Source organism: Schistocerca gregaria, chromosome 11 (assembly GCF_023897955.1).
Source record: "Schistocerca gregaria isolate iqSchGreg1 chromosome 11, iqSchGreg1.2, whole genome shotgun sequence".
Lineage (NCBI taxonomy): Eukaryota > Metazoa > Arthropoda > Insecta > Orthoptera > Acrididae > Schistocerca > Schistocerca gregaria.
The window spans coordinates 75,284,553-75,296,894 of NC_064930.1; the positions used below are offsets into that span (position 1 = coordinate 75,284,553).

The 12,342-nt window shown below is 43.3% G+C and overlaps 1 protein-coding gene across 1 annotated transcript in view; it reads left to right on the forward strand.

Moving 5' to 3' along the window:
- LOC126295339 (transcription initiation factor TFIID subunit 10-like) overlaps positions 1–12,342 on the forward strand; it is a 121,986-nt gene that overhangs the window by 58,929 nt on the left and 50,715 nt on the right. The window contains exon 2 of the mRNA XM_049987807.1: positions 9,143–9,379. Within this exon, the coding sequence (XP_049843764.1) occupies positions 9,152–9,379 (228 nt within the window). The 5' untranslated portion in view covers positions 9,143–9,151. The remainder of the gene's footprint in view (positions 1–9,142; positions 9,380–12,342) is intronic.

The following is a 12,342-nucleotide window of genomic DNA, read 5'->3' on the forward strand; positions in this document are numbered from 1 at the left end:
ACGTCTACAAATGTGAGAAACATAGGTTTACGTTTCCATAATCTATTTTCTAAGATAAGTCGTGGGGTCAGTATTTCCTCACATGTTCCAACAATTTTGCGGAGTCCAAACTTATTTTCCTCGAGGTTAGCTTCTACCAGTTTTTCCATTCATCTGTAAAGAATTCGTGTCAGTGTTTTGCAGCTGTGACTTATTAAGCTGATAGTTCAGCAATTTTCACACCTTCAACACCAGCTTTCTTTCTGATTGGAACTATTATATTGTTCTTGAAGTCTGAGGATATTTCACCTGCCTCATACATCTTGCTCACCAGATGGTAGAGTTCCGTCATGGCTAGCTCTCCCAAGGCTATCAGTTGTTCTACTGGAATGTTGTCTACTCCCGGGGCCTAATTTCAACTTAGCTCTTTCAGCACTCTGTCAAATTCTTCACGCAGTATCATATCTCCCATTTCATCTTCACCTACGTCCCCTTCCATTTCCATAATATCACCCTCAAGTACATCACCCTTTTATAGACCCTCTGTATACTCCTTCTGCTGTTCTGTTTTCCCTTCTTTGCTTAGAACTAGTTTACCATCTGAACTCCTGATATTCAAACAAGTGGTTCTCTTTTCTCCAAAGGTCTCTTTAATTTTCCTGTAGGTAGTATCTATCTGACCTCTAGTGATACATGCCTTTACATCCTTACATTTGTCCTCTAGCCTTGCCTGCTTAGCCATTTCACACCCTAAGAAGTTACAAAAATGGAAAAAAAAAAAAAAAATGGAAAACCTCTATCAACAGAAACACTTAAGAAATATTGGCAATTTTATAGTACACTGGCGAAACTGGCAATGCTTCGTAATTGCTAAATATGTATGGGAATTGGATACACGCCCTAATTTCTTTCTCCCCCCCATCTCTCCAACTCTCTCTTCCTTCTCCCTCTCTTTGTCTATCTCCTCCTATCTCTGTCTATCACCTGCCCCCTGCTCCTTGTACATCTCTTATCCCACACTCTATACAGCTACTCCTCCCTCATCTCTCTGTCCCTGTCCTCCTTCCTCTCGTTCATATCCATTTCCTCCAACCCCCCCCCCCCCCCCCCTTGTCTATTCATATTCTCCCCACTCTCTCTGTGACCTTATTTATTGTCATTGCAAATGGAACCTCAATTGGGAGCAGAAGTGATAATGAATGTGTTAATCAGTTGCAATCATTAGTGCATAGGGTATGAGCTGTTGGGTATGTGAGGGTAGTAGCTTTAATGACAGTATTTCACGTGGTTTTAATGTACAAACAGGTAGGACCATAAAGTTAGTCTTAATCACAACTGCCATGTTTTCTGGTATAAATGACTATGATAAGAAGAAAAAAACTGTACATTTTCACAACACGGCTTTGCACATTCTTTCTCGTAGCCAGTTCAACGGAAAATGTTTAGTGTGTAATGTGTTTATATTTTGAGTTGTTTAGGCTGTGCAATGTCTGTCTGTCAGATGGTCGAGAAGGGGTTCATCCCAACTGAGTCTGGTCTTTTGTCTGCCCTGTTCACTATTTGTGGTCATCTGAAAATCTTGACCTATGTGATAAATTGATGGTGTTAACGTACTGGTTGTACTTGCGAAATAATCTCTCACTTGACTGCGTGATTTACGGCACAGTGCTGCTTGATTTCGTCGTCAGAATTTCCGAGGAAATCATTCGGAAGAAATTTGTGGTCAGCTCTTAGTCAGTGTCATTTACTAGGTGATTATGTAGTTGGCCTGTGTTGCGAGCATGCCTGTCAATAATTTGAAGCTTCCCAGTTAGCATTTTTTCTAAGGTAGTAAACTGAGAACTGAAATCGGCTGTATGTTTGCATTGCAAAAAAATTACCGTGAACTTCAATCTTTGTAGTACATGAAAGATATGAGCACAGCAATTAACACGTTGTATTCTTTTCTGCAAAATGTCGATATTCACTGCAGAATTTGTTGTTGTTATGAAAATGTGCGGCAGCAGAACTGTCAAACTGAAAGTCGTTCCCAAGTGCTGATATTTCGTATATGCGCCAGTTTATTTTTATTTATGTGGATTTTGTTGTTTGCTTTTAACCCTTTGATCCTAGTTTCAAAATGGAAGGAAGGTCAGAGTTGATAACGAGGTCATTAGAGATTTGATCTAGCTCAATCAATATACATGGTGAACATAAAGTGCAGGAACACTTTCAGTTATTTATTTCACAAGAACTAAACATTGCACAAATGTCATACATATTGCATTTTAAAGAGAAACTCTGAAATTTTTTTACAAACATTCGATATGCAGACCATGAGTGACCCAACAGACGTCAATACGGTAATCGAATTCTTGCCATACCTGTCCCAGCACGGCATCATCGATTGTGGCAGTCGCTTCCCGTTTTCTCTCCCGGAGCTCTGCTACATCGTGTGGTAGAGGCGGTACATACACCAGATCTTTAATGTGTCCCCACAGAAAAAAGTCACACGGAGTGAGGTCTGGCGATCGGGGAGGCCATTCCGTGAAACAGCTGTCCCCTTCTGTAGCACGGCCAACCCATCGATGCGGCAGCTCCGTGTTCAGGTACCCACCGACTTCATGATGAAGATAGGGTGGAGCCCCATCCTGCTGAAAGATGAATGGATTGCCCGATTGCATTTGAGGCATCAGCCATTGCTGCAACATGTCCAAGTAGGAATATCCAGTGACAGTACTCTCGGTGAAGAACGATGGCACTCCACATTCACTTCACTAACACTGGGACATCCGCTTCTTTTTGCCAGATACTAGCAACCCGTTGTAACGAATTTATTGTGCCAGAGGTAAATGCCCTTCTTTGTTGGGGCTTCTTACCGTTCTTGGTTCTAAACATTTGTTGAACAGCTGCAGCACACTTGTTTTAGTCCAACTCCAACACACAGAAATCTCTCTCCGCACCTGAACTCGCCATATTTGCGACTGACAGTGACTATCGGCAAATTACCAAACTACGATGTGGCAGTTTACATGAAAAAAAACTCTTAGAGTTTCTCTTGAAAATGACGGATGTATGATACCTGTACAATGTTTGGCTCTTGTGCAATAAATAATTGAAAGTGTTCCCAGTCTTTATGTACACTCTTATTATAAATATGTTTTTATTGTCACACTAATTTTGGGTATAAAATGTAGAACTATGGAGAATATAAACTGATCCAAAATACATGTCATACTTATGATATTTAGATCGAGGGGCACCACAACAATGAGGTGGGGAACAAGTGATCAAAGGAAATGGAATAAACTGAAAATGGTGGGGGGGGGGGGGATAATATGCCAAATATAAGTCGCAGTGCTGGAAGGGTGGTGAACCAATTACTCAGTATGTGTTTTTATTCCAGAAGTAATTACTTACCAATCTTCTAATATTATTCTCTTTCAAATAACTTTCGTGTATGAATGAAAAGCAACATTTATGATGTGATCGATGGCTTGAACTTGACTGAAGACCTGGTAAGGAGTTCTGAATATATTTTTTCTTATTGACACTTTTGTAAAGATTTCTGTTGATGTAGCACTTTGAAGCACTCCTCGGCACACGGTGTGGCATCGGTAGCTCTCTGCATGACGTGCTGTGATGTATGGGTGTCTGCTGACAAACTCCTTTTCTTGCATGCTACCCAAGGCGTTATGGAAAAAAAAGAAAAAAAAATATTTGAACTAATACAGGATATGAAATACATTTAAATGATGTCTTTCTGTAATTTAATTATAATAGAAATTGTGATAAAATTTGTTGTGTCCATGCTTTCTCATTTCTAAACAATGAGGTAACCGATTCTGGGATATAATTCTGGGATATAATTCAGCCAAATTCTTTACCCTGACGGCGTCCAGGTTAGGTAGACATGTAATGAATGTTTGCTACAATTCTTGCACCACTGCATTCATTTTACATAATTTTATGATGGCAATATTCATCTCAAGTCATTTTGGAATTTCTAGTGCAGCATTATTTTATCTATTTTGGTTGGAGAACACTGCATCGCTTTTTTTTTTAATTACACTGTAGGAAATACCGCAACCAGCCACAAGTTTTCTTGAAATGATTTTATTATACCATTACTAGTTTCAGACCTGAGCCCACCGTCAGATAGTAATGTTGATCTCTTTGCAAGTTTTATATTTGTGTCCTAAAAATCTAACAAATTTTTGTGGTGTGTAGTTCTGAAATATAACAAACTTTTTGTGATTACATAGTTTTAGACTTATGTAAGTTACACTAGTAATGGTATAATAAAATCATTTCGAAAAAACTTGTGGCTGGTTGCAGTGTTTTGTACAGTATAATTTCTTATGTGTGCACATGTGCTCAAATAAAAGTAAGCAACCATTGTGAAATGTTTCTTTCATTATTCATTGGTAACACAACATTAGATTAACCTAACATCAACAAAAGCCTTGAACCTTGTAATACTGGCTTTGTTTTGACTCATGTTGATTTTTTAAATGTTGTAGAATCAGAACTAAAATGTTCATGAAATAAGGCCCCATCACACTGACAGTGAGAAAAGAATACAAAAAGCATGAAAACATAAACTTTACAATGAATGAACTGGAATAAAATTCTCCTGTTCTGTTCGATTGATTAAATACCTGTTATCTTTATGGAAATGAATCATCAGGCACACAGAAGCTGTTGTTGGAGAGTGGAAATGTTTGGTGGCACAAGAGTGAGTTGTACATTAAGTCTGAATGCAAGGAATGATTTGCATGAAAATAATAAAAATGACCAGACTTCATTAATATCATTAACTGCTGGCTCGAAAGATGTACAATGAAATTTGGAAATGATGGCGTTGGCATCATCGAACCAATCAGTTCCGACATATTTAACAGGCTGAAAAATGTACAAATACTTAAGACGTTATTAGCGAACAGGATCAATCACGTTGCTAATGGACAAAAATATAGTCAAGTTCAAATGAGTTATTATTTCAAGTTAGATTACAGAGCATACAATATGCATGGCATTATGGCATGGCAGTAAGAACAAGAAGGGTAGCAAGATGAAGAAGAGGATTTTTTTTTTTTTTTTTTTTTTGTACGGAGTATAATTGCAGAAAGATGTTAATCAAAATATGAAAGTGAACTTTGCTTTTGATGAATAATTATACTGCTGAGCTTAACAAAATATGACAGTTAGTTTCAGCCTGCACATCTGGACAAAATAATGAAATTGAGAAGATAAGGTACATCCATGGGAGTTGTGTGTTGAGGAACCTACAAATTGTCAGCAGAAAAACGATATCATGTTACTGACTTTTCTGGCTTTGAGTCAGTCGGTGTACTCTTCTCAGTGCGCACTTACTGTTTCCATGGGAATGATGGATTCTCAGTTCTTTCAAATGAAACTGTAGCTGAAAGAATACTGTGTAAGTTGTACAAGGTAAAAAAAAATGGAACTGCAGAGTAGTGAAATACCGTATTATTGAAGAATCTGAAGCTAGGTGAGCCTGGCTGTGGATTAAGTTGTTTACAGGAAGGTTGCAATGCCCAAAGACTGCAGTGAATTAACGACTAGTGCGATTGCCGACAGCTGTCGGTCACTCTCGACAACAAATCACCACTTTTAAGCACTACTCTTTTTCTTGAAATGATGGCCTTGTGAAGTGCTGTCCATTTCACTCAGCTTGAAGCCTTGACTGGAGAATTGATTTCCAACACAGAGAGGTGTGTAATGATCAATAACAAGGTGCTGTGGCTGCTCCTGTTCATGGATTTAAGCGACAAATAGATACAGCGTCTATCACCTGGTAAGGTATCTGTTCTTCGACAACAATATTTCAGTGCAGCAGCAAAAAAATATACACAGCAAAAAAGTAAAACACAAGGTAGATGTGATAACATAATTTTTAAAAAATCCCCCGCCCCCCTCTCCACCCCTTCTCTCTCTCTCTCTCTCTCTCTCTCTCTCTCTCTCTCTCTCTCTCTCTCTCTCTCTCTCTCTCTCTCTCTCCGTCCCTCCGTCCCTCCCGCCCTCGCCCCCTCCCCCTTGTCTTACATTCAGAATGTTAGCATGCTTTTGCCTCTCGTCCATTCACTTTTACTGCTACCTGAACGAGAAGTGACTAATATAAGTTGTTCTTTACCTCCTGCCATCGGTGAAAAATGAAAATGTGTCAGCAGGAGAGATATATTTGCTTAAGTGAGCACCCCACTGTTATCAAAAGTAGAATGAATGAAAAAATAATAAAGCAAAATCTGCATTAAAACCACAAAACTAAGCAGACTTAAGAAAAGGATAAATTTCCACTCCTTTAAAGATGACCTGTTGAGTTGCAGACAGACACAACAAAAAGACTTTTACCCAACAAGCTTTCGGCCAAAGCCTTCATCAGCAAATCGGCAAACAAAACACACACACACTTTCACACAAGCAAGTGCGCTTGTGTGTGTGTGCGTGCATGCACACGCACACGCACACGCACACACTCACTCACTCACTCACTCACTCACTCACTCACTCTGCTACCAATGGCACTGCTGACTAGAGTTGGGTGCATGAGATGTTCAGACAGGCAGAACAGAAAGACTGCTAAACAAGTGAGCAGCTTTCAGCCAAAGGCCTTCTTCTCACAATAATATGAGAAGGATAGTTGCTACTCACTATATAGCAGAGATGCTGAGTCGCAGAGGCACGACAAAAAAGACTGCCAAACAAAGCTTTGAGCCAAATGGGCATCCATCAGAATTAAACCACACACACCTGCTGGCTGAGCGGTCAGTATGACAGAATGTCAATCATTAGGGCCCGAGTTCGATTCCCAGCTGGCTTGGAGATTTTCTTTGCTCAGGGACTGGGTGTTGTGTTCATCATCATTTCATCCCCATCGACACGCAAGTCGCCAAAGTGCCGTCAAATCAAAAGACTTGCACCAGGCGAACGGTCTACCTGGCGGGAAGCCCAAGTCACACAATGTATAGACACGCACACTATTGGCCATTAAAATTGCTACACCAAGAAGAAATGCAGATGATAAACGGGTATTTATTGGACAAACATAATATTCTAGAACTCACATGTGATTACATTTTCACACAATTTGGGTGCATAGATCCTGATAAATCAGCACCCAGAACAACCACCTCTGGCCGTAATAATGGCCTTGATACGCCTGGGCATTGAGTCAAACAGAACTTGGATGGCATGTACAGATACAGCTGCTGGCCATGCAGCTTCAACACGATACCGCAGTTCATCAAGAGTAGTGAATGGGGTATTGTGATGAGCCAGTTGCTCAGCCACCATTGACCAGACGTTTTCAGTTGGTGAGAGATCTGAAGAATGTTCTGGCCAGGGGAGCAGTCCAACATTTTCTGTATCCAGAAAGGCCCGTAAAGGACCTGCAACATGCAGTCGTGCATTATCCTGCTGAAATGTAGGGTTTCGCAGGGATCGAATGAAGGGTAGAGCCACGGGTCGTAACACATCTGAAATGTAATGTCCACTGTTCAAAGTGCCGTCAATGTGAACAAGAGGGGACAGAGACGTGTAACCAATGGCGCCCCATACTATCACGCCAGGTGATACACCAGTATGCCGACAACGAATACACGCAACAATGTGTGTTCACCACGATGTCACCAAACACAGATGCGACCATCGTGATGCTGTAAACAGAACCTGGATTTGTCCGAAAATATGACGTTTTGCAATTCGTGCTTCCCGGTTCATCGTCGAGTACACCATCGCAAGCGCTCTTGTCTGTGATGCGGCGTCAAGGGTAACCACAGCCACGGTCTCCGTGCTGATAATCTGTGCTGCTGCAAACATCGTCGAACTGTTGGTGCAGATGGTTGTTGCCTTGCAAACGTCCCCATCTGTTGACTCAGGGATCGAGACGTGGCTACACACTCCCTTATAGCCATGTGGATACGATGCCTGTCTTCTCGACTGCTAGTGATACGAGGCTGTTGGGATCCAGCACGGCGTTCTGTATTACCCTTCTGAACCCACCAATTCCATATTCTGCTGACAGTCATCGGATCTTGACCGATGCGAGCAGCAATGTCGCGATACGATAAACTGCAATCGTGATAGGCTACAATCCGACGTTTAACAAAGTCGGAAACGTGATGGTACGTATTTCTTCTCCTTAGACGAGGCATCACAACAACATTTCGTCAGGCAATGCCTGTCAACTGCTGTTTGTGTATGAGAAATTGGTTGGAAACTTTCCTCATGTCAACACGTTGTAGGAGTCGCCACCGTCACCAACCTTGTGTGAATGCTCTGAAAAGCTAATCATTTGCATTTCACAGCATCTTATTCCTGTCGGTTAAATTTTGTGTCTGTAGCACGTCATCTTCATGGTATAGCAGTTTTAATGGCCAGTAGCGTATATACACATGTTCAGATTCACCAAATACGACTCAGACACACGTGTCCACTATCTCATTGGCCAGAGACAGTGGTCATGATTTGTGTGTGTGTGTGTGTGTGTGTGTGTGTGTGTGTGTGTGTGTGTGTGTGTGTGTTTTGCCTACATCAGAAGGAAGTCTTTTGGCCGAAAGCTTATTTGTTTTTGTGTGCCCGTGTGTGACTCAGCGTCTCCACTATGTGGAGAGAAGCAATCTATCCTTTATTGATTGGTGACTCCATGGAGTGTCCTGTGCACCACGACCAGATAATGGATATACTTGGAAGGAGAGACAGCGTTGGTCGTCAAGTTTATGTGATCGCTCTAAACTTGTTGACAGCAGTGCCTACCAATGTAAATTGTATATTACAGCACTGAGGATGGTCACTAAGGCGCCAAAAATCGATTTTGCGGTTAATAAAACAACAAAATACAACCAACGCTGTCTCTCCTTCCAAGTAAATCTATCCTCTGTCGTTATTCCGTACTGGATTTGCCATCGTGTGATTTAAACAGTTTACTTAGTTTTTCCACTCATCACATTTTCGTTTGTTTGCCCCTTAAAGTTACAGCAAAGTAAATCATTTGTCGGTAAGTGTGGCAGGTCAGATTTTTTTCTCGAGTGCCATTTACAAAAACAGCTGCAGTTTTCTCAAATCGTCACCAGTAAAGTAGTAGGCAGACTACACTGTGTGTCGACGCCGGGAGGGAGGTTCGAGACGTAACATTACAGTGTGACGCGCCCTCCGTCCGCAGGTGGGAGCGATGTCGGACCAGCAGGCGGCGATCCATGGCGCACTCGGCCTCGGCGCACCTCTGACCCCCGCGGGGATCCAGACGGCCGACGGCGTGCTGTCGCAGGTGTCTGACGGGCAGGTGAAGCAGGAGCCGTATGAGACGATGGAGGTGGTGGCGAGCAGCCCCGGGCCGGGGTCTGCGGTGCACCACCTGCACCAGCTGCAGCACCAACACCAGCACCACCACCAGCACCTGGTAGGAGCACCACACGCACACCTCTACTCGGCAAGTTTCAGACCGGCAGTGCATGGCAGAAACCTTTTACTGCTCGACGTAAACTCCTCTGACATTAATATACACTGTGGTGACAATCCGCGGGATAGTGAGAAGCGCGTATACGGGTGGCAGTAGTATCGTGTGTATGTGCTGTAAAAGGGTGGTGCATTGAAGCAGCTGTCATTTGTACTCGGGTGATTCGTGTGAAAAAGCCGCACGATGAGAACTGACGGCCTTCAGAAGTGCATCAGTAGTTAGAGCTAGACACGCGGGATATTCTGTTTCGGAAATTGTTAGATAATTTAATATTCCGAGGTCCACAGTTTCGAGAGTGTGTCGAGAATACCAAATTTCGGGCCTTACCCCTCACCGCAGACAACGCAGTGGCCAACAGCCTTCAATGTAGGTCTGTGCTGTGATAGTGCCAGGCAAAACAACTAGGGGTGCAAGCCCCCTCGACGAAAAACACAACTACAGACACCGCAGCCTCCAAATTGTACTATTGGCACTACACACTCTGGCAGATGATGTTCACCGGGCATTTGCCGTACCCACACCCTGCCACCGGATTGCCACTTTGTGTACCGTGATTTGTCAGTCCGTACAACATTTTTCCACTCTTCAATCGTCCCATGTTTACACTCCTTACACCAAGTGAGGAGTCGTTTGGCATTTACCGACGTGACGTGTGGCTTATGAGCAGCCATACAAGTGTGAAATTCCAAGTTTTCTCACCTCCTGCCAAACTGTTGTAGTACTTGCAGTGGATCGTGATGCAGTTAAAATTCCTGTGTGATGACCTTAGACCTATTTTCAATGGCCTCTTTTATTGTGCAATCCCAGGAGGCAGATTACTGCCTATCAATCTCGGTTTTGTTGTAATTTATATTGCAGCCAGTTTTTATGTTGACATCGGCCACGGCCAGTTTGGTGGTCCTGGCATAATTCTATGTGGCATCTGCATTGACGGCGCTTCTGTTCTTCCGTGCATACAGTTTCCCCAGTGTACACCTTTCCACGGTGGCAGGGGATTTGCTAGACCCCCAGTTTGCAGAGGCCTAGATTGTTCTTTGCTGAACCAAATAATGGTGAAGGTCTTGGGAGGATTGGTGAAATCCACATTTGAGACTGAGCTTTCCTTCTTGTGGGACAAAAATCATATAGAATTTTTTGAAAGAAATTGCCATTTTGCTGTCAGTTCATTTATTTTACACAATCACAATTTCAGTTTTGTAACCATTCTCAGCCACATGTTGAAATGTTATACTAAACTAGACTCTGCCCGAACAGTTCAAGGATGGCCCAACGGTATCGACCAGCTGCCGTGTTATCCTCAGCCACAGGCGTCACTGGATGCGGATATGGAGGTTGCACATGCTCAGCACATCGCTCTCCGGGCCGTGTGTCAGTTTACGAGACTGGAGCTGCTACTTCTCAATTGAGTAGCTCCTCAGTTTGCCTCACTATGGCCGAGTGCAGCCCGCTTGCCGACAGCTCTCGGCAGACCGGACGGTCACCCATCCGAGTGCTAGCCCAGCCCGACATCGCTTAACTTCGGTGATCTGACGGGAACCAGTGTTAGGTCATTGGCAGTGTTAAAGTATTTCGCAGACATTTTAACGTTTCAGTATGCACATGAGAACGGCTATGAAGCCAAAGTGTGTTCCCTGCCGCTGTTGGATAAGCAGCTGCAGCAGCAAGTCGTATACCCTTAGCTTACTTATTTATTACATAGTTTAATTCTTAATTTCTTTGCGTGTTTTTGGTAGTTGCTTTGTTTAATTCATAAATTTCGGGCGTATTTTAGTATTTGAGAGTTGTAGCATTGCGCTTTAGTGTTTACTTCATAGATTCTTACTTAAATTGTGTGTGAGTTCCGTATAGGAGGTGTAATTTTGAGTTTTAGTTACTGTAATCATAAATTCACGCAGATTGTAGCGCAGTCGTTAGGCATTTGTGCAGGTTAGTTAATACATTCTATGCGTGTTTCGCTTGCGTTATCTAGGCACAGACTCGTGTTTCAGTAACTATTGTTCGACATCGATTAGAATGGACAGGGACTGCGTTTGCTGTGTTCGGATGAGCCAGATGCCGCTGCCTGCACTGTTTCAGAGGATCATTCTCAGCCTTCAAGGTCTGGGCAATAGCAGAGGGTGGGCTTTTTGGTAGTTGGGAGCTCCAATGTTAGGCGCGTAATGGGGCCCCTTAGGGATATGGCAGCTAAGGAGGGGAAGAAATCCAGTGTGCACTCTGTGTGCATTCTGGGAGGAGTCATTCCTGATGTGGAAAGGGTCCTTGCGGATGCCATGAATAGCGCAGGGTGCAGCCAGCTGCAGGTGGTGGCACAAGTCGGCACTAATGACGTGTGTCGCTTTGGATCTGAGGAAATTCTCTCTGGATTTCAGCGGCTATCTGATTTGGTGAAGGCTGCCGGTCGTGCTTACGAGATGAAGGCAGAGCTCACCATCTGCAGCATCGTCGACAGAACCGACTGCGGACCTTTGGTGCAGAGCTGGGTGGAGGGTCTGAATCAGAGGCTCGGACAGTTTTGCGACCGTGTTGGCTGCAGATTCCTTGACTTGCGCCATAGGGTGGTAGGGTTTCGGGTTCCGCTGAATAGGTCAGGAGCTCACTACACTCATCTGGCGGCTACACGGGTAGCGGAGGCTGTGTGGCGTGGACTGGGCGGTTTTTTAGGTTAGAAGGCCTCGGGGAAAGTTCGGGGTGGGCTGCAATCTCAAAGGGTGCATGGTAAATACAGGACGTGCTTGGATCAAGAAACAGTCGGAATTGTAGTTGTAAATTGTTGTAGTTGTGCTGGGAAAGTCCCTGAGCTTCAAGCACTAATAGAAAGCACAGAAGCTGAAATCGTTATAGGTACAGAAAGCTGGCTAAAGCCTGAAATAAGTTCTGCAGAAATTTTTATGAAGTCTCAGACGGTG